The 21,412-nt window shown below is 47.0% G+C and overlaps 4 protein-coding genes across 7 annotated transcripts; 1 reads left to right on the plus strand and 3 right to left on the minus strand.

Moving 5' to 3' along the window:
- Positions 1 to 637: 637 nt before the first annotated feature.
- On the minus strand, positions 638 to 3,075 carry LOC124478331 (gap junction Cx32.2 protein-like). The gene is made up of 2 exons (XM_047036586.1): positions 3,035 to 3,075; positions 638 to 2,054 (listed from the first exon to the last, which is right to left on the minus strand). Exon 2 carries the CDS (start codon positions 2,020 to 2,022, stop codon positions 1,141 to 1,143), a length of 882 nt encoding a protein of 293 aa, XP_046892542.1. The 5' UTR covers positions 2,023 to 2,054; positions 3,035 to 3,075; the 3' UTR covers positions 638 to 1,140.
- Positions 3,076 to 3,761: 686 nt separating this feature from the next.
- On the minus strand, positions 3,762 to 4,984 carry LOC124478330 (gap junction Cx32.7 protein-like). Its single transcript, XM_047036585.1, has 3 exons — positions 4,601 to 4,984; positions 4,285 to 4,467; positions 3,762 to 4,121 (listed from the first exon to the last, which is right to left on the minus strand). Exons 1-3 carry the CDS (start codon positions 4,982 to 4,984, stop codon positions 3,762 to 3,764), a joined length of 927 nt encoding a protein of 308 aa, XP_046892541.1.
- A 1,237-nt stretch (positions 4,985 to 6,221) lies between these two features.
- On the minus strand, positions 6,222 to 8,648 carry hsdl1 (hydroxysteroid dehydrogenase like 1). Its single transcript, XM_047036286.1, has 4 exons — positions 8,134 to 8,648; positions 7,493 to 7,938; positions 7,080 to 7,295; positions 6,222 to 6,807 (listed from the first exon to the last, which is right to left on the minus strand). The coding sequence occupies exons 1-4, from the start codon at positions 8,366 to 8,368 to the stop codon at positions 6,736 to 6,738; spliced, it is 969 nt and encodes a 322-aa protein (XP_046892242.1). The 5' UTR covers positions 8,369 to 8,648; the 3' UTR covers positions 6,222 to 6,735.
- Positions 8,649 to 8,858: 210 nt separating this feature from the next.
- tbc1d32 (TBC1 domain family, member 32) lies at positions 8,859 to 21,178 on the plus strand. Of its 4 annotated transcripts, none has more exons than XM_047036283.1 (23): positions 8,859 to 8,916; positions 9,557 to 9,744; positions 9,861 to 10,022; positions 10,262 to 10,436; positions 10,966 to 11,037; positions 11,592 to 11,717; positions 12,024 to 12,102; positions 12,190 to 12,293; positions 12,558 to 12,619; positions 12,710 to 12,860; positions 13,060 to 13,119; positions 13,223 to 13,325; positions 13,828 to 13,965; positions 14,367 to 14,456; positions 15,004 to 15,146; positions 15,884 to 16,011; positions 16,217 to 16,418; positions 17,286 to 17,368; positions 17,822 to 17,960; positions 19,109 to 19,196; positions 19,347 to 19,465; positions 20,334 to 20,453; positions 20,764 to 21,178. In XM_047036283.1, the coding sequence occupies exons 2-23, from the start codon at positions 9,590 to 9,592 to the stop codon at positions 20,941 to 20,943; spliced, it is 2,679 nt and encodes an 892-aa protein (XP_046892239.1). In that variant the 5' UTR covers positions 8,859 to 8,916; positions 9,557 to 9,589; the 3' UTR covers positions 20,944 to 21,178. The 4 variants fall into 4 exon arrangements, with proteins under 4 accessions (XP_046892239.1, XP_046892237.1, XP_046892238.1 ...); XM_047036281.1 differs by having other exon boundaries at positions 8,876 to 8,999; positions 9,549 to 9,744; XM_047036282.1 differs by having other exon boundaries at positions 8,876 to 8,999.
- The last annotated feature ends 234 nt before the right edge of the window (positions 21,179 to 21,412 follow it).

Raw genomic sequence — 21,412 nt, forward strand, 5'->3', positions numbered from 1 at the left:
CGTTAGCTATTTGTAGTAGACCTACCCATTCTCCATATAGGCCTAGTTGTTGCGAGTGCACGTATCGCAAGGGCACCTATCGCAGCGTCTAAATAGGCAGTAACCCAGACTCTGGCCCGCCGTCTAGTGGCGAGGAAAAATACTGGCCCGTGGCCCAAGTTACTTGCCGACCCCTGACCTAGAGTATATTGCTTCCTAAAATAGATCAACCCAAAATCTCCCTTTGTGGCCCCAATAAAACCCCTTTTGTCGACACTATCCTGGCCCTTTTTAGCTCCCGTCATTACATGTGAGGTGGGGCCTCTCAAATAACATCTAACCAGTGGATCACTGGAACATCTGGTTTAGTTATTGGACAGACTTTGTTCTGACCTATCTTATCATGAGTTGAAACATAAAAATGACATATTAGTATTGTGTTATGTAAGCTCATTTGTATTGGTGTGAGTGGAGGAAGAGGAGGAGAACTCCTGATGACGAGGGGCTCATCATTCAGGGGTTATCACTCCTTGGTAATCACAGCCTTGTTGTTACATGATGTACTGACAAATTAGGTTTTTGACTTGTAATGTATTATTGTCACTGGCTGTGAAGAAAAGCCTAACATATACAAAGAATGTGCAAACGACGTAGACAGCAGTTTAAAAAGCTTTATTCATGTTCTCAGAAGGATACTTAAATACAGCATGAAGCAGTGTAGAGTACTGAACTATGTCTTAGTTCACCACTTAAGGGCGTTACGTAAATAAATATTGATGTACCTTTATTTTTTTATTTCAGTAAGAGAGTGAGACCTGACCAAATTAGTATTAACAGTTGCAGTTTAACCAAGTTATGTTAACACTTTTAATGTTCGGCATTTATTCATTTCATACAAACAAATCAGTGCATGTGTTTCAGATCCACAATTGAGTGTTTCAAACATAAGACCAACATATGAACATGATCACCATCACTGGCAAAGTGCCAGTGTAAAATTAACAAATATCGTTTTTTCCCCCCTGAAAGAAAACATTAAAAATGTGGCCACTCTTCAGCCCAATGGCATCCCCTGAAAAATGGACGCGCTGATTCTGTTCACCGTAAAAATATATAAAATGCATTTATAGATATTTATAATTATTCTCTAACCCTTTAACTCTAACCCGTATGCTCTCTCAGCAAACGTTTCTCCTCTTTGGCTCCATCCAGGCTTCCTCCAATGCTTTGGCCACTCTCAAACTCCTGGTTCATCCTGTTCTGCCTCAGCGCGTCTTCCGCATCCAATCGTCCCCCCCAGCCGGGTCCCACAGACAGGCTTGCCGGGTTATCCAACGAGTTAGTGTGGTGCGTTCCTCTCTTGGATTTACCACATCTCACTCGAGTGCACAGCAAGTAGAAGACTTCCACCACGTTCATCAGCAGGGAAACACACGCCACCACCAGCATGAAGATGATGAAGATGGTCTTCTCTGTGGGCCGGGACATGTAGCACTCCACAGTGAAGGGGCAGGGTGCTCTGGAGCAAGCGAACATTGGAACCATGATGAAGCCGTAGAGGTAGTACTGGCCAATGATGAAGCCCAGTTCTAGAACAATCCTGAAGAAGATGGTTGTCATGTAACTGGCCAGGAGGTTTCCCTTAATTTTGACATGTCCTTTTTCATCACTGTACTTGGGAGCTTTCAAATGCTCACCAGTCCTGTTGGCATTGAGACGCTCCCTCAGCTTGTTCTCCTTGTGGATGACATGGAAAACGTGGCCAAGATAGACTAGCGTCGGCGTGGAAACAAAGATGATTTGAAGGACCCAAAAGCGGATGTGCGAGATGGGGAAGGCGTGGTCGTAACACACGTTCTCACAACCGGGCTGTTTGGTGTTGCAGATCATGCTGGACTGCTCGTCGCTCCAGACCTTCTCTGCCCCAGCTCCCAGGACCATGATCCTGAAGATAAAGAGGACACTCAGCCACACCTTGCCGATCACGGTGGAGTGGGTCTGGACCTTGTCCAGGAGAGAGGACAGGAAGCCCCATTCCCCCATCTTTACCGATTCTCAATGGATATCTGGAAAACCTAGGATGAAAATACACACATCAGTCAGGGAGTAAGATAAGGAGATGGGAGAAGCTAGATCTTTGGAGCATCCTGGTCACCTATGGGGGACAGCTTCGGTTTTGTCCCATTGGTTGATTCTATCTCACTTATGGAATACCTGTATGAGTCTCAATTCACACCAGTGATTGTCCCCTGGATCACAAGGTATAAAGCTCATAATAAGTGCTAAAAACTCAATGTGAATATGTCTCTTCAAAAGCAGGATCCCAGTGACTGTGCTCAGGGTTGGCACAGAGCAGGTAGGAAGACAAGGGTCCAACTTATCCATGAGTCAGGAGGAAAAACTGTCAATGTGTTCTACCTACCTAATCTTTCCTTAATCATTAATATAGCAGAATGAACACAATGATCTTAATGAGAGTTAGATTTAGAGAGTATATTTACAACAATTACTGACGGACTGACAAACTGAAATTCTGTACCTTGTAAAAAGGTTTTCTAATTTGAAAGCCTTACAGTTTGAACATGTAAATTGACAGGATTGTTGATAGAATGCTATGGCAAACTAACTGATCCCTGGCATGCGTCATAAGAATGCACAGCAAACATGGTGTCAGAGAACCATTTGGTTTAAATGTAAATTATGTTTGTACTTTCAGTTTGATGTTTTCTAGCTATAATCACAGTTCAACTATAATGTTAGACACTACAATGTTATAAACATGTAGTCTTCTGATAGTTATGTTGCAAGGACTTATTAATGAAAACTATTTATATTTTCATCATAGAAAATATCCCATAATCACGTGGTTCTATATTCAAGACATTTTTGTTTTTTTGTCAAGCAATGCTTTTGCAAGTATAATGCAGTCATTAGGAAGGTTCAAAATTGGAAGCACGCTTGATTACCCAGATATTCCAAGATAAATACCTTCAGATTATTGGCAATAGAAGTACATTATAAAGTATTCAACAAGAAACTAAATTCTGCCTCTTACCTGAGAAGTGAAAGAGAAGACTACTTTGGCTTACACTGATCAGTAACTGCTGCTGAACCTTGAGTTTTTAGGGGCAGGTTGTAAGCATTGCATAACACTGATCTGAGTAACTGTCACGTTGTCACAATCAGCAAACCTTCCTAAAACATCTCCATACAACTCGAGCGGGGTAGGTGTATAATGATTAATAGATACACAGAGGACAGAAACAAAATTCATTTTATCTCTGGAATGTTACAACAAATGTGTCTATACACAAGATAAAATATGTTTCACAATTTTGATAAAGTGGAGTGCCAAGGTGCACACTCTAAACACAACAAAAACACACACCAATTCCAACCTGAAATAATGTGATTAAATGAGAAATGTATGGTTTGTGGCAAAATAATGGTTAAACACATTTGGATCAGTTACAAATGAACCTCTGATTGTAGGTCAGGTTTCAGACATGACCAGCAAAAAAAAGTGGCTTGATGTGACTTGAAATAAATGCCTTTGTGTGTTATAGGACTTAAATATAGACCATTTGGATGTACTTAATTGCATAGACATAATGCATGTTAAATGACATGTACTAACACCATTTATTACATATAGATGGTGAGATTGTAGAGATAAACTGCAGTAGGAACATGGAGAAACTGCCAGAGAACCCAAGTCAGGCAGCGTACAGAGTGTGTGAAAAAGTTATGTGTATCAAAGCTGATCCCCCCCCCCCCCCATATCAGATATGGACCTCCCCCAAGTTGTCCTCAGATGTCACACTCTTAGCCTGAACCCCCCCCCCCACTCCTCCTCCCTCCACTCCTCCTCCCCCCTGAAACTTTCTGCTCTGTAGCTCCATCTCCAAGTTGACCCAGTTCTGGATAGCCTGGTCCCTGTTCTCATATGCCATCCTCTGTAGCACTGGCGGGGTCACTGGGGTCACGGTGTAGTCCTGCTTGCAGGCCATACACTCCTTCACAGAGCGGATGCACAGGTAGAGCAGCTCCGCCAGGCTGAGCAGCAGGGAGATGCACGCCACCACCAGCATGAACCAGATGAATATGCTCTTCTCAGTGGGTCGAGACAGGAAACAGTCCACCTGTGGAAGCCAGTCCATGTTTGGATTCAAGCAGCATGGTGATATATATATTTTTTTTTTACTTATTTATAACATTCTGTCATTTGACAATAATAAATTAATACAAATGTATACATTGATCAATAGATCAATCAAGCCTTCACTCAGTTTTTCAGTCACTCACCTGGTGTGGGCAGGGGAAGCGACGACAAACATAGCGTGCCTCGAGGGTGAAGCCATACAGGAAGTACTGGCCTGTGATGAAGCCTGCCTCCAGCAGGATCTTGGCCATCAGGTGGAGAACATAACTTCTCAGGAGACGACCTCGCAGGTGAATCTTTCCATTATCATTACTGTACTTGGGCATCTGGAGAGGAGAAGAGAGGAGAGGTTCGTCTTAAAAGTGAAATTAATAATATAAATTAATTCATAATAAAAACGGAATATGCCCTGAGAACCTATCCAATGAGAGATGGATAAGTCATCTACGTGTCCAGCACCTGATAACTCTTCCTGAGGAAGAGGTTGGCATGTTCGTCCTGGCTTAGCTGTTTCATCCTCTCCCTCATTTTCTTTTCAACATGGATTACATGCACGACGTGGCCCAGGTAGATCAGTGTTGGCGTGGACACCGAGATGATCTGGAGGACCCAGAAGCGAACGTGCGAGATGGGGAAGGCGTGGTCGTAGCACACATTCCCACATCCCGGCTGGTCCGTGTTGCACATGAAGTCGGACTGCTCGTCGCTCCAGACCTTCTCTACCCCAGCTCCCAGGACCATGATCCTGAAGATAAAGAGGACACTCAGCCACACCTTGCCGACCATGGTGGAGTGGGTCTGGACCTTGTCCAGGAGACGGCCCAACAGATTCCATTCCCCCATGTCCAGCACCAGTTAATTAACTGCCTAAAAGAGGGAAGGAAATAGAACACACTACCAGTGAAAATGACAAACAGACAAGAGAGCATGTGAGCACAGCGATAAGTGGCACCAGGAACTGATTTCAGCACATCATAACAGACGTGTCCAATCAGCTGGGAACCAAGGACCTGACCTTGTTCAACCCTTCAACATTCACCGATTATTTTTAAGAAGATTTAAGACAGACTTCCAACTACTGTCTTGCATACATTCAAATTAAGTCAATAGCCTTTCAGCAACAACACCCAATAACTACACTATTTAGTACCCAATGTATCTTCAATTTATAATGATGTACTATTATAATTAATATTTACTATAGTTTACTCTATTTAGTAGTCAAATCTCAGAATTATCAGAGAATGATGCAGTACTAATCCACATACATATGGGCAGCTTTTCCTCGTTAAGTAAAATCTTATTGTTAATACATATAAACTAATGAAAATATCAAACTTCGGCTATGTTTCTTTGTTACATATAGTGTGTCAGAAAAAGTCTAGCATACAATGTGGAATAATGCTATTAAATTGATCTTTAAAAATAAATGCACATTAATGCTTCTATCTGTATATTATTATTTATGCTTTTCAACTTACCGAAGTTGTAACTCTGAAGCCAGGAGACCCAGATGAGCTCACAGGTGGAAGGAGTGTGTCAGTGTGAAGATGAGAACCTTCTCATCCCCTTTCTTCTCACCCTGACCCTCCTCTGGAGGAGTTCACGTCACAACACACAACAAAGACTACATTCTTCTACAGGCTTTTTGTGATAAACAGGATACATAACAAACATTGCAATTTTTTTCCTGTTTGCAATTTCTTTCCCAGCTTGATGATCTGTCAGTTTACTTAAATGAATAACAATGTGAGGGGTTCTATGCCTTTTTTCAAAACACAGTTAGTTAAAGGGCTGTGATGTCATATCTTGTTAGTGACAGTCTGTCTTTCTCGTAGATTCTGTTTTGGATGTCCTTGGGATGTTTACAAATAATGTCTGACCTCAAACAGGAGATATCACTGTTTGTCAAACAAGTTGAACTTGTCAACCATTTACCTGATCTTGTCATCTCTGAGAGGAAAATAACACAGAGACAGCTACAACAGATATTTCACTTTAAAATTCTGTCACATCATTTAATTCACCTGTGAGGACACTTATTGTGTACGGTTGCAAATCAACCACTTAAAAAGCCACTTCATTCCATTTACTAGTAAGGTATATTTATTGCTCTGTAATAGCTTCATTAAGCACAGCATTATGTGTTCATATCATCCAAACTTACTGCAAATACTAGGTTAATGACAAGTGATGTCACCAGCATAGTGATCACACTATCACTCAGCAATAATGCCATGATTCAACACTCACTCAACACAACACTTATTCAACCCATCAATCAAGACATCATGATTATAAGAATTCACTTTCAGCAGAAGTTGCAACAACTGTACACCAAGTTAAACTCTTGTAAAACCCAACCATCACAACATCACATACACAATCAGTGCATTTGGACTTTTTATTGTCACACCATACAGTACATTGTCTACCAGGTTAAGTAAAGATCACAACTCAAGCTATGAATAACATCACACCCATGACTCATTCATTCGTAGTCATGATATAACAGGTTGTGTGAACTACAGTTCCAGTCCAGCGAGCCCTGCTCAGTCTCTTAGTCTCAGTCTCTCAGTCTGAGAGGTGTCGTCTCAACTTGAGCTAATGATCATACGTGATCCCAGAACCCAAATCCAGTCTGGAATGCACTGCACGAGTCCATACTGAAACAGAGGAGGACAATAAGAGGGAGAGAGGGTGGTTAGGAGAGGACTATACAACACAGAGAAGAGAAACAATCTTTCAAAACCACAAGATTACCTTTTAATAAACATCTTTGTGATATGAGTGGGCCTCTACTGGAGGCCCAGTAAAGGCCAGTGAACCCAGCCTACATACACCTCCTCTGTAGAATTATACATCTTATATTCAACCTTTGTTTTCTGAGATTTGGCTCTGTGTAAAATACCTAAACACACGCCTAAACACTCAGTACCTGGAGTGTATGAGGCCAGTATCCCGTGGTCCTACGAGAGATGCCCAGGGTGGAGACAGCATGGCGGGCATACACCTCAGGCCGGGGCACCAGCCAGCTCCCTGCTGTGGACCCTGGGCCGCTGGGAGCTACTCTGTAGGGCATCAAGCTCTGGACAAATATACCCTGGCATCTGTACTCATGGTGAAGGGCTCTGGAGAAGCTGTCCTGGTAGACCTGCGAAGAAGGAATAGTGAACAATAGGTGTGTGTGTGTGTGTGTTTGGGTGCATCAACATTTTACAAAGAACAGAAGTGTATGTGTTATCAGAGTGTCCACATCTGTGTATGCATGACTTTGTGTGTGTGTTTGTGAGAGAGAGAGATAATGTAGTCTATCAATATGTAGTCCACAGTGTTCAGTGAGATGCTAACCGTAGCGGCAATGAGAGCAACTCTGCCAGCCGAGGGCCTCCAGCAGGCTCCAGATGAGATGTTGACCACGGCTCCCCTCTTCCTCTCCACCATCCCCGGCAGCACCAGCCTAGTCATTAGCGTTGTGGCAGCTATGTTCCGGTTGATGGCATCCCACAGTCTCTCCTCAGACAGCTCCGTAAGGCTCTGGGGGAGCCCCTGCAACTCCACCACACAGTTCACCAGGAAGCCTATGTCCTTCCCCCTCAGGGCTTCCCTGACAAGCTTGCTGGCTTCAGGGCCCTTGGAGAAGTCTGCCACCACGAACAGAGCCTCCACTCCGTGGGTCTGTGAGATGGAGAAGACAGCGTCGCTGAGGCTGGTGCTGTCGTGGCTGACAAGGATTATGTTGACACCTTGCCTGGCCAACTCTTCAGCATAGGCTTTGGCTATGGACTCTGAAACACCTGTGATAGGAGTCAGGTTTACAGCAGATGACAGTCCAGCAATGATAACTGTTTAATGCTAAACACATAATACTGTACTGTACAGCTTTGAGTGCTTAGGAATTTATTTAATTTTAAGTCAAGGTGAGTGAGTTCATGAACAATTTATACAATTACATCAATTATATTGTGGTGAATTGGTGTGACTTAACTTACCAGAGATAACAGCCCACTGACCAAATCGATGAGTCAGTCTCTTGTTACTAGGGACCACTCGTGGAAGGAAGTGAATTCTTACTAAGGTGCAGCAGTCTCGAGCCACGGTGACAGCTTTGCTGACAGTGTAAATCGCTCCGACCAAGGCTAGTGTTTCCACGCCAGCATTGCATGAGTCGTGCCACGACCGAGCAATTTCTCTGTACAAAAGGCTAAAACTGTCAACTGCAGCCATGGTTATAGTCAGTTGTTGGGTCACCGGTACGCACCTAGATTGAGCTTACTAGCCAGTTATTTTTTGCAACGTGTCTGTTGTTAGCAGTTTAAGCTATCAAGCTCGTACTGTATACTATTCCATCATCATCAATGAAATATTTTACATAAAATAAGCGATATTATATATAAGATACTAGCTTTTACTACAGAATCAAAAGGACATTTGACAGCTCTGTTTGTCAACTTGATATCCCGGAAAGCTCTTGGCCAATGGCCAGATACTCACGTGATGTCAAACGCTGAAATTTAAAGGCACCATGTCAAAAAAGGGTTTGATCAAAATATTTGTCCCTGTTTCCCTTCTACTGCGGCAATATCAATAAATACATATATTGCTATATTTATAAATGTGATATTTTTTTAACACACATGTGGCAGTGGTTTAAAAAGACACACAAATCTACCGCCAGACTAACGTGTTGTGAATATCCCACAATGCACTGTTGCTGGCTGAATATCAGTCGTTACCATAGAGACGGAACTGTCCAAGCAGCACAAAGCTACCAGGTCAGTTAGCTAGAGCTAGCCATACCTGTGTGGAGCCTTACAACTTTACACACACCATGTCCATATTGAGTTGACAGATATCTGTGAGTAAAGCTTCATAGTTCGTTTTGTAGATAGACGCAATTGTCCTTGTATTATATCATATTAGCTTGCTAATGCAGAGAGAAGATGCTATACTGTACTGTAGATAGACGTATCTACGTCTAGTACTGGTACAGTACTAGACTAGTACTAGTATAGTACGTCCCAAATTGTTTGGTCCAGATAAGCTGTCTAACTAGTAGTTAGCCAACTGGTTAGCCAGTTAGCCAGTTACCTACAGTAATTGGCTAATAAGGGAGGCATTGGACCTAGAGAGGTAGGGCAAACCGTGCGGGAGTTATTCCTGCAGCCACGTTATGTTGTCAGCTGTTCACTTGTGTCAGCAGAATGGCCGAATGGATACTGTACCAGAATGAAATTAACAAACGTCATGTTATGTGTGATGTTGTGTTAAAAATCCAGACGCTGGCTATACGATGTGGTGTTGTTCTTATGAACCAACATTCTCAGAAACAGTTGTCTGATTTTCTGCAGACACATTTGTATGTAGCTTGCTAGCTAATGTTAGCATATCTGACTAACGACTAAAGTTCCCCAGGAACATCAAGCCATTTGACACAACGTTGGGACCATGTCTCAGTTTACCGCTGAGGACGAGGCTGAGCTCCAGTCGCTGCTGAGACGGCTGCTGAAGAGTGTTAAGGACAGGATCTCAGGTGCACCTTCCATAGAGTGCGCTGAGGAGATCCTGCTACACCTGGAGGAGACGGACAAGAACTTCCACAAGTAAGCAGGGAATGAAGCAGTCATCAGTCTTCAGTATTAAAATGTCATACAAAAATAAGGTCAAATATTTGTTCTTCTGCATCTCTCTACTTGCCTTCTCCTTTCTGCTCACCCAGTTATGAGTTTGTGAAGTACCTGCGTCAGTATGTGGAGAGCTCCGTGGGGCCAGTGGTGGAGGAGGAGACGGATAGCGGTGCCCGAGGAGAGGCCCACGCTGTGGGGCCAGGTCAGGACACCCTGGTACACGTCGTCACCAGGAAGACCAGGGAGTCTGCAGAGTGAGAATGAAGGCTAGGGGTGACGCTAACACATGGTTTAGGGGAGATGATTCACAGGGCTCCTGGGTAGACAGGGGTTCACTGTTGTAGATAGGCAGGGTGGGTTGGGGGCAGGATTCCTTGAAACAAATCTGCAAACACTGAACCCCTCACAAAACCAAAAAATGTCTGTCGAGAATAAGGATTAGATGAGACCATCTCTCTTCCTCTCATCTCTTCTCTCTTGTCCACCATGTCAGGTACCACCAGATGATGCAGACCCTGAAGAACACCATGATGGTGGTGGTGGAGTCTCTGATCAACAGGTTTGAGGAGGACCAGCTGAGGAAGGAGGAGATGCACAGAGAGAGCCAGACAGAGCAGTCCAATAGTCACTACGACAACTGCTCCGACAGTGACTCTTCCTTCAACCAGGTAAAGGAGAGAGAGCGAGGGAGGGGGGAAGGGAGGGTGATAGAGTTGGGGAAGGAGAGAGAGTGGGGGAGAGAGGGAGGAGAATTTCATTGATATTACTAGACCGCACTTCCTGGGAGAGACCATTTTTTACAAGGAGCATCTGTCCAGAAAAGATCCTGGCCTGTGCCAACCGTAGTGTTCAGCTACTGTAGCATCCAGTCACTGTGTACCACAGCACATTATGATTCAGTCTGTTGGTTCAGATGTCTCAGGGGGTTCAGTCCAGAACGGCTGGCAGGGTCCGTATTGATTTCTATAGAGCTAGATGCAGGATAGTGGAAATCCAAGATCAATAGTTACATTTACATTTGAGTAATAGAGCTGATGCTTTTATCCAAAGCGACTGAGTAAGTGAGCTGACTGTATATGCCAGTCGTTGTCAGTTCATTCACAGGTTATTGAATGGTTGGAGTTTTTACAAGGCTCCTAGTGGGACTATTGGCCTGGCAGCTGCAGCGCAATGTAACGCCTTCATATGCACCCACAGAGTTATGCTTTCATCAAACAAGAGCAGCTGCAAGTTCTCGCAGAAAAACTGGACCCAAGCCGACCTAAAGAGGTATTGTGCTGATGTTTTGTGGTGTTGTGTTGTGTTAAAGGTGAGCTGGGAAGCCCTGCAGACCCTGTGCTGTGCTGTGTTCATGTGTTGTGTTGTGTTTAGGTGTGCTGGGAGGCCCTGCAGACCCTGTGCTGTGTTCATGTGTTGTGTTGTGTTTAGGTGCGCTGGGAGGCCCTGCAGACCCTGTGCTGTGCTGTGTTCATGTGTTGTGTTGTGTTTAGGTGCGCTGGGAGGCCCTGCAGACCCTGTGCTGTGCTGTGTTCATGTGTTGTGTTGTGTTTAGGTGCGCTGGGAGGCCCTGCAGACCCTGTGCTGTGTTCATGTGTTGTGTTGTGTTTAGGTGCGCTGCGAGGCCCTGCAGACCCTGTGCTGTGCTGTGTTCATGTGTTGTGTTGTGTTTAGGTTAGCTGGGTGGCCCTGCAGACCCTGTGCTGTGCTGTGTTCATGTGTTGTGTTGTGTTTGTGTTCTATGGGCGCATGTGAAGCCCTCTGTGACATGCTTGCGTGTAAAAAGGGCTATACAAATAAATTTGATTTGATTTGATTTGATTTAGGTGCGCTGGGAGGCCCTGCAGACCCTGTGCTGCGCTCCCCCATCAGACGTGCTAAGCTGTGAGAGCTGGAGTGGACTTCGTAGAACCCTCTCTGCTGCCCTGGCTGACCCTGACCCTGACCTCAGCGTAAGTCACCGACACTCTTGACCTCAGTGTCCATCACCTTGACTCCTGACCTATGCATCGGTCCCCTTGACTGACATCAGTACAGTCCCTTTATTTTAATCACCTCGATGGAAACCCTTTTAATCAAACTCGTACCGTATATCTTCTGTTTTGTGAACTGTCTCAGTTGTTTTTGCTCAGATAAGCTTTGTCCAGTCAACAATGCGCCAAGGTTCACGCTGCCTTGGCGCCTGTTTCTACAAGGCTGCCCCCAGCTACTCTCTTTTCTACTGAGTCATGCCCTGTTGCTGTGTGTGATCCTCCTAGGACAAGGTCCTGCGATTCTTCGCTAAAACCTTCTCCTCCTCTCCTCTGAACGTAACCAGAGAGATCTACACCAGTCTAGGTTAGCTGATGCGTCACCATTTACACGAGCTGTCATTTGGATGTACTATGTTGTAAATAATGCAACTCTTGACCTTTTGACCCCTAGCGAAGAGCCTAGAGTCTGACTTCCTTGACCACAAGCTGAGACTTCCTTCTGGTTCAGCTGGTCTGGACGTCAACAGGCCAGACATCACCAGGCTCCTCAAACAGGTAGAACAAGATCTAATCTGTGGCATCACTGCAGTATTGAACCAGAGCCAGGGCACATAACTCTGAGTATCGATCTAGTGATATTGTTCTTACTCGTAAATCATTTGTATAATAACAAAGAGAACTGGGTGGGTGCATTGATTTGCCATTGATTTAGTTAACCTGGAATAAAGCAGATTTGAAAATGTAGGGTTCTAGTTTAGTGATGTTCTGTATTAGTGTAGTTTAGCCATGTTCTCACATTTGGGCTGTGCCTTTCTCCAGATGCGTCTGATGAACGACTTTCAAAAGGAAGTATCAGCCTTCTGGATCCGCCACCCTGAAAAGTCAGTAGATCACCTTCCACTCACCCTCCATTCTGGATCTGAGCCGTTTGTGTATTTAGCAGCCAGTGTCCATGATGTTTGACCCTGCAGATACATGGAGGAGATCATAGAGAGCACCTTCTCCCTCCTGACCCTCCACCAGCACCCCGGGCTGGGCCCCCAGGCCACAGACAAGGCCCTGGAGCCCACCCACCTGCTGGCCCTCCTGGACATCAAGGCCTCCTGGTTCAAGAAGTGGATGGTAGAGTCTGACCATCCTCCAGTCAACACATGAAGCTTCTGTCTTGCTGGCCTGTTGTTGGCTGGTTAACAATGTTAACTTCCCCTTTCTCTCTCTTTTCCCTATACCATCTCTTCCTCTCGCTTTCTCTCTTTCTCTTTCTCTCGCTCTCGCTGTCTCTCTCTCTCTTCCTCTCCCTCCCTCTCTCCCTCTCCCTCAGCATGGTTACTACAGCAGGACTGTTGTCTTCAGACTTCTGGATAGGAAGTACAAGTCTCTGGTGAGCGATTCGTGTGTGTGGGGGAGAGTGTTAGTGCAGCCCATGCAGGTCCACCCGCTGTGGGGAGAGCGTGTGGTAGTAACTGGGTCCTCTGCTCCTCCAGACAGTGGCTGCTGTGCAGCAGTGCATCTGCTACTACGAGGCCTGTGACCAGGCCAGAGAGGAGACCACAGAGATACTCCACAGCCTGGAGAGACAGCACATCAGTGAGTGACTGCCGGAGCGGGATGTGCACCAGACACAAGGGTTCTTCCACCCCACCTGGACCCAGTGGGGCGGGGGGTGGGAGTGAAGGTTGGGTGGCAGGATAGAAACCAAGGAAGGAGGCCTAAACAAGATAGAGATAGGGAAACAAGGAGGTCAGTGGAACAAGATATAGACAGGAGGAAAGGAGAGGACGACAAGGGTGGGAGGAAGAAAGAGGGGAGGGTAGGTGGATTAGGAGACAAGACTGAGAGAGAGATTGTGTGTTGAACGTGGCCGACCTGGCGTTATCTCCACCGCTGCAGCTGTTGGAAGGAGCGTTGGAGACACACAGAGTCACGCTGTGGTGTTGACCTTGTGTAGGAGCACAGCAGATCCAGTCACCCCTGGCCCGGTGATAAACCTAAGACACAGCAGTGTCTGTCTGGGACTGTCTGGCTGACTGTCCTGTCTCAGCATCAGGTGTGTGTTCTGTTCTCACGTGCGTGTGCGTGTCTCTCTCAGACCCCCCCCAGAGGAGTCTGTACACCAGGAGAGAGTTGGAGTATGCATACTTCGTCCACTCTCTGTGTGTTCTCGGAAGGCTCCTCATGTACACCAACGGCAGGAAGCTTTTCCCCATCAAAGTCAGGAGGCGGAAAGGTGCATTTTTTATTTATTTTTTTTATATATATTTAGTCATTGCTTTTTTTGTTTAGGGATTCTTTTGTAAATTCCTTTATACATGATTCTGCTATACATAAAACACAGACTCGTTCCAACCTTTGATGTATGACGGAATGAGTAGTTGGTCGTTTATTAATCCCAACAGGAAATGTGACATTCCAGTCTTTATAAATTCTTCCCTGGCGTCAAAGTTAGCATATGAACTAACCTTTTAGACTACTTCCTTCACCACAGGGAGTTTTCTTGAATGTTGCAATCCCTCTGGTTCCTCCTAGCGCACCCTCTCCCCCCACACCCCTCCCTCTCCCCCCACACCCCTCCCTGCTCCCTCCCACCCCGCTCCCCCGCTAATGGACGTGTGTCATCTCCCGCTCCAGAGCCTGTCACCCTGGCCGACCTGGTGGTCATCCTGATAAGAATACTGTACCAGCACCCTAGGCCATACCTGGGACACTCCTCACACACAGGTGGGGTGACCTGACCCACACCACACCCTCTCCTTACTGGGATGAATACGTGTTACCTCTGCATCTAGAAATGTCTTTGAGTCACTCAGTTCAGAGCTCATCATGCTTACATGGCAGTATCTGCAGGACAAGACATTATCTCAAAACTGGAGGCTTGGTTTCAGCCATTAAGCCCTACCTTGGGCTGTGGCCAGCCTCTTTTACTGCCAATCCATATTTTACGTACACTTAGAATATAGTCTATCTCTTCTCAGTAAAAACAGACTTATCTTTGTTCAGATAAACTGGCTGACACTTGATGGAATGTTCACTAGAACGTCAGAATGATAACAAACGCAGGGTGTGTACGTACATGTGCGACTGTGTGTGCAGGCATGTGTACACGTGTGTGTGTGTGTGCATTATGAGTGTGTACACACCTGTTTGTGTTGATCTATATGTATAGGCTCTCTTGCGTGTGTCTGTGTGTACCTCTGTTTCCATGGTAACTTGAGTGTGTGAGAGTGTACATCTCTTGACTGTCTGCTCTGTGTGTGTCTCTGTCCAGCCTCCCTGTCTCCCACCTGCCTGGTCAGGGAGGTGCTGGGCACCGTGTGTGACAGCACAGAGTCTGTGGTGGAGGGTCTGTTTCAGACCCCGGTCCTCCTCACCCTGATGGACCCCATCGTCACCCTGCTCAAGGGCCAGCAGGTCAGGCTCTCCACGTCTCCACCTTTCTACCTCTCTACCTCCACCTCTCTACCTCCATCTCTGTACCTCCACCTCTCTACCTCCACCTCTCTACCTCCACCTCTCTACCTCCATCTCTGTACCTCCACCTCTCTACCTCCACCTCTCTACCTCCACCTCTCTACCTCCATCTCTGTACCTCCACCTCTCTACCTCCACCTTTCTACCTCCACATCAGTCTCTCTTCTAGACTCATATTTCCTCCTCCACCTCTCCTTTACAACTTCTCTGGAAAGATGCACAGAGTAAAACCAGTCATGATTGTTTTACGGCAACATAAAAACACCCAGTTTATTGGGGTACGTTTTAGAGTATACTTGTAAATCAAGTCCTAAAACACAAGACAACCTTAAACACAAGACAACCTGAAACACAAGCATCTCCAGTACATTGACTATATCTATGATGAACAGACTGTGGAACTGGGACCAGAAGCTCAAACAATCAAATTAATTGTTTCAGACTGTAGTTTAGCTTCATTTCCCCCTCAGCTTCATTATGTAAAATATAACAAAATATCCAGTCCACACTCCATCATGTTTATAATAATTGCCTGACAGTCACAATAACATTTCCAGGGTGATGTTATTGTGGTTAAGCATAGGCCCATAGTACAGGGCTACCTCTCTCTCTCTCTGGCACGTTGGTATTCATCCCACATGACGCCTAAAGCAATTTCAATTTGTTTTGTGTCACAGGCCAAATTAAACTGCCCGGCGACAACGTTGACTCACATAGCAGACACTCTGGCCAGGATGGCCAGCACACAGGGGGGGCTGTCTCTGTTCCTGCATGAGAGGAGTCTGGAGGTGACAGAGGGCCAGGGGTAAGGACAGCTCATTAGACACACACAACGCTCATTTCCTGTTCCTTATTATGAATAATGACCCTCTCCCGCCCTCCGACTGAGAGACTCACTCTCCCGGAGATTTCAGGGTTTTAATCTACATTTTTAAAATTAAACACAAAGTGCTGACGTGGAGCGCGCCAAGAAGAAGCGTTCCGGTGATAGTCATCTCCTCTCCCTCCAGTATCCCAGCTGCCCACGCCATCGTCCAGTTCACCCAGAGGCTCCTGGGTAAAGAGTTCTCCTGGCTGGGCGAGGGGGAGGCGTGGCACGGCGTCTGCGGGGCCTTCATGTTGGTGTGTCGTCAGATGTACAACACCTGCGAGGGGCTGCAGGAGCTCCGCCCCTACGCCCTGCAGGACGTCCTGGCCAGCGCCTGGAAACAGGTACCACCCAGGACACGAGGGACCCTGTGACCCTCAGGATCCCAGCCACAAGGGACTTGTTTCAGACAGAGATGACCTGCTGCGGAGTTCAGACCTAAGCCGAGTCGAAAATATACCGTGCGTCACTCACAACGACTAAACTAGTTTACCATTGTTGGTATGAACCAATAGCAACCTGTCTGCACCCTTTTTAAAGAGCTATGGCACACCCTTCCCATGGTATGACAAAGTACTACTGTGTGTCCTCAATAGGCATTATGCCTGCCACAGTACATATTATGTAAGCACAGTATCTACCTAAGGTGAGCTAGTACATGAAATGAGCTGGAGGGTGAGGTTTAGCAGGTTAAACAGCGCCCCCCTCGTCCCCACTGCAGGGAGAACCACACCCTGGCACGTCCCAATCCTTACACTGCAAATGCCTGCTAGGGTTTGCCACTTCAACAGTCAACTTTCACCAACGACATTTTGTCGGAATCTCTGTTATCGCCATATCATAAAGGATTGCTAAAGCATTCTCAATGCTTTATTACGCTGAGAGTTCTGTCATGTTTCCAAATCACAACTGCGCCCAATAACAGTAAACATGTTACATAAGGAACGCTGCAGTGAAACGACTGATCTTCAGGGCGTATCAGGGTTTATATTCAGGTCACACCATATTCATCTAACAGTAGTCACCAGTATGATTAGTCATGAATTAGCATGCAGTACTGTCTGCATTTTAACTGTATGACATGATGACCTGTGAGACACCAGACAGGGTGTAAACCAGCCCACCCCACATCCTATATTCCATCAGCTTTGAGTAACCTATCAAACAATGAGTATTAGTGAGTATATTGTTTCCTGTTGGCGGTGTCTCAGACCAGCTCCCAGTCAGAGAGCATCTCCACTCCCACTCCTGGAGCAGAAGCTGGAAACGCCTCCCAGGAACTACCCAACCACAGGTGAGGAACCTGCTCCTCCTACACCATCCTCCTTCTCCGACCCCTCCTCCACAGCAACAACATCAGCCTCCACCTCCTCCAGCGCCAACAGCCACCGTCTCATCCATCTTTCTCCTCTAACATCCTCTAACACCACCACTGTCCTCTTCCTCTGTCCTCCTCTTCCTCCGCCACGTTTTTTACCTCTGTGTTTTGTCTCTCTTTCATTGTCTTGCTCTGTCAGTTTGTACCACCGCAGTTGTACAACATCCTACAGACTCATCAATGGCTTTGATGACGTGCTCTCTCTCTTTCTCTCTCTCTCTCTCTCTCTCTCTCTCTCTCTCTCTCTCTCTCTCTCTCTCTCTCTCTATCTCTCTCTCTCTGCCTCTCTCTCTCTCTGCCTCTCTCTCTCTCTCTCTCTCTCTGTCTGTCTCTCTCTCTCTCTCTTCTCTCTCTTCTCTCTCTCCTCAGCCTTGTGTGGGAGGAGACTCTTCTGGACAACCTGCTGAACTTTGCTGCCACCCCTAGAGGAGTGCTCCTCCTGCAGCAGACAGGAGCCCTGGGCGAGTGTGTCTCGTACATGTTCTCACGCTTCACCAAGAAACTCCAGGTACCCGCAGGCCGCCTCCACCCCACCAGCAGCCACAGCCACGCCCTAACCCCAAAGCCTCCATACACATACCGCCATCTAGCATGGCCTGTCCTGTTTTTACACAAACCACTCACCGCAGCGGAGACATATTCAGAAAGCAAACCAGCAACTAGGAAATACTGATTATCTAAACACATGGTTAGCTCTCCTGCTCAAGTAGGCTGAGGAGGGATTCTGCCCCCTGGTCCCCCCTGGTCCCCCCTGGTCCCCCCCCCCCCCCCCCCCCTATCAGTATTGTGCAGAGCTGTGCTGCTCCTCCTACATGCTGCTTGATGCATGGATGTCCTCTCAAGTGCTGCTGTGTTGATGCATCTCTCCTGTCTGGCGTGCCTGGTGGACGCCTGCTCAGCGCTCCGAGCTCCACACTGCAGGCCTTGTTCATCTCCAGCAGGTCTAATTGACTGCCTTTGTTTACAATCTGCTGTTAATTGCCTCCCTGGTTTCCCTCGTTTGCACTGCAGAATGTAATTAAGATCAGCTATTCTTAGCTTCCCGCCTCTTGTCCAAGTAATTAGTTCAGGCTCTTTACACTTAATATCTATTTGCGTGTTTTTTGATTTTCAACATCTTGGAATCGCAAATCTACTGTTTGCGATTCTGCTGCTTCGATGTGTGTTGTTGGATTAGAGATGCTCAGCGTTTCAGTACAGCAGGCCAGGATGTAAACATCATTAATCTAAAATAATCTCTATTCTTAACAATGGTGAAACAGTACGTTGATTGAAAATGTGAAGCTTTCCCTGTGCTAACGTGTCTGACACATGCTACATATTTCAGTTTGCCGTTATCTTCATTTGTTCAACCTTTTTTACAGTTTATGATTTACATAAAATCAATTATGTTTAAGAAAATACATTTGGTACAGCTGAGTGCCGAGGTTTATAATAATAGTCCTGGCTCAATTCATTGCTTTACATTTGTTTAGTGAACAAATACACAACAATTGTCTCTCTCTGACCCACACGCACTCTCTATAAATAACATAAAAGCCACACACACACACACCCACACACACACACACACCACAAAGAGCATCACCATGGCAGGCAGAAGCGCCTCAGGCTGAGAGGCACCTGGAGCTGTGATGTGCTCACCTGTGGTTCCAGGTGAGCTGCTGTGAGAAGTTTGGCTATGGCGTGATGGTGACCCAGGTGGCAGCTACTGCCCCAGGTGTGAGGGCCCTACACAGCTCAGGTACCTAACCCTGTCTGCTCACACCTCGCTAACTACCCTCCCACACAAACCTAGCCCTAACCCCCCCCCCCCCTCCATCCCAGACTCGTCTGATGGCCTGATGGCGTATGTGATCTGTGTGTGGGCGTGTGGTGTGTGTGTGTGTTGCAGGGTTCGTGCAGGCCCTGGTGGTGGAGATGTGGTCCGTGCTGGAGTGTGGCAGGGAGGACGTACGGATGGTCCAGCCCAGGTCCACCCCTATGGACCCTGTGGACAGGAGCTGCCTCAAGGTAGGCCTGGGGATGTGCCTGTCCACATGGGGGTGTATCTGACGCAGGCGTGTGTGTGTGAGAATGTGTGCACCGGTACGTGAGTGCATGTGTGTTTGATTATGAGAGCGTGTCTGTGTGTGTGTGTGTGTGTATGTGTGTATGTGTGTGTGTGTCGTAATCCAGCAGTCCTGTGCTAGCCTCAGGTTCCTGTACATCCCGTCCTCTCTACATTCCAAGCAGCAAGCGGCTCCACGCTTCCCTGCACACCATTAAACACCACCGGCGAAGGACGGGATGACAGAACAATGCTTTTTCAATTAGTTTTGTTATTTGTTTTTCGCTTGAGAGCCTCTAAAGCCGGGCTAGTGGTGTACGGAGTGCTGCAGGAGACAGATAACCATCAGAATGTCAGCTATTGGATCTAAATCCCATCTTCAGTATTCAGTCCAATCACTTTATAATCTTCTCATTCAGACCCAGCTGGTGTTCAGTCAGTCAGTCAGAGTTGTTTGTTGGTCCTGCTAAGGTCCCCGACTCTGCCACGTTCTGCTGTTGGGCCTGTGCAGACCAAGCCAGATAACACCACTCTGGATAATAAACACCAGGAGTTATGGAGGAGGGAGAGAGAAGGATATAGCAGGGAGGGAGAGACGAATGAGACAGAGGGGCGAGTTGGAGAGGAGGGAGGGAGGGACAGTTCAGACCGAAGAAGAAAGAGTGAGGGAGAGACTAGGAAAAAGGGGGAGACGGAAAGGAAAAGGAAGGAGCAGGTTAACCCCCCAACCCTGTGCTGACGTGCCAGACCCATTTGTGACTAACTGGGCTCTCTCTGTCTCCCTACTGTCCATTACTCTCTCTCTATCTCCTCCTCCCCCTCTCCCCGCAGTCCCTGGTGTCCCTGGTGAACCTGCTGTGCTCCGGCCATGCTGTGTGGGAGCTCCTTTGGAAGCAGCCCCTCCCAAACGTGCCTGACTACAGCCTCAGAGAGATACCCACCTCCATACCCGTGAGTTATATACACACATGCACACACAACGAGCCCAGTCTTTCACACATATCTGCACACGCACAAGCATGTGCACTCACACACACACACACTATTATAAAACGGGCTGCAGTTCCCCAGCTTGCCATAGGGGGGCATAGGAACTCTTTGTGAGTGTGAAGGCCCGGTGCTGCACACCTACAAATGGGCCACCTGCAGATGTTCTTCACTCACAGCATGAAGTTACACTGTTGAAGTGCCCTTCCTTTCATTGTACACCCCTCCCTCCCCTCCTCCGTTTCCTCTCCCCCTCTATTTGCCATCTCCACAGGACCTAATTGATCGCCTGATCGCTGTGAATTCAGACGCGAAAATTCATTCCCTATTCAACTACGAACAATCGCATGCCTTCGGCCTCAGGTACAATCAATTCCCCCCCCCCCCTCTCTCTTTTACTCTGTTTCTGCGGCCTCTCTCTCACACCAGAAGGTTCCACCAGCCTCTCTCCTAAACGAGAGGTCAGGTGCAGTAAAGGGCAACGTCGCTGCATTTGTTGTGTGGTTTACCATCCTATTATCCCGCCGCCCACCCTCCACCCCTTCACCCAGTTGATCAATACCTGGTTGACTGGGGTCTTTGTACTCTGATTACCCTGCATTTACTAGAGGATGGAAGGATTCCACTCCACCGTGGGGAGAGATGAGCGGGGAGAGAGGAGGGAGGCAGGAGCGAGGAGGGGGTAGAGGGGGAGGAGGAGGAGGCAGAGAGGGGAGAAGAGAGTGGGGGAGCAGAGGGGAGGGAGGGAGGGAGGGAGAGAGATGAGAACTTCGAATGGAAGGCAAAGGGGGACAGGCTCATACAACACTGTAAGGTTCGGATAGTGTTGGCTGGCTTTGTCTTCAGCCACATACTTCAATGACTAAAAGTCCCCCCATAGCCTCCGAGAATTGCATGAGGTGGGAGGAAGAGAGAGAGAGAGA

This window comes from Hypomesus transpacificus, chromosome 15 (assembly GCF_021917145.1).
Source record: "Hypomesus transpacificus isolate Combined female chromosome 15, fHypTra1, whole genome shotgun sequence".
In the NCBI taxonomy this organism is placed as follows: domain Eukaryota; kingdom Metazoa; phylum Chordata; class Actinopteri; order Osmeriformes; family Osmeridae; genus Hypomesus; species Hypomesus transpacificus.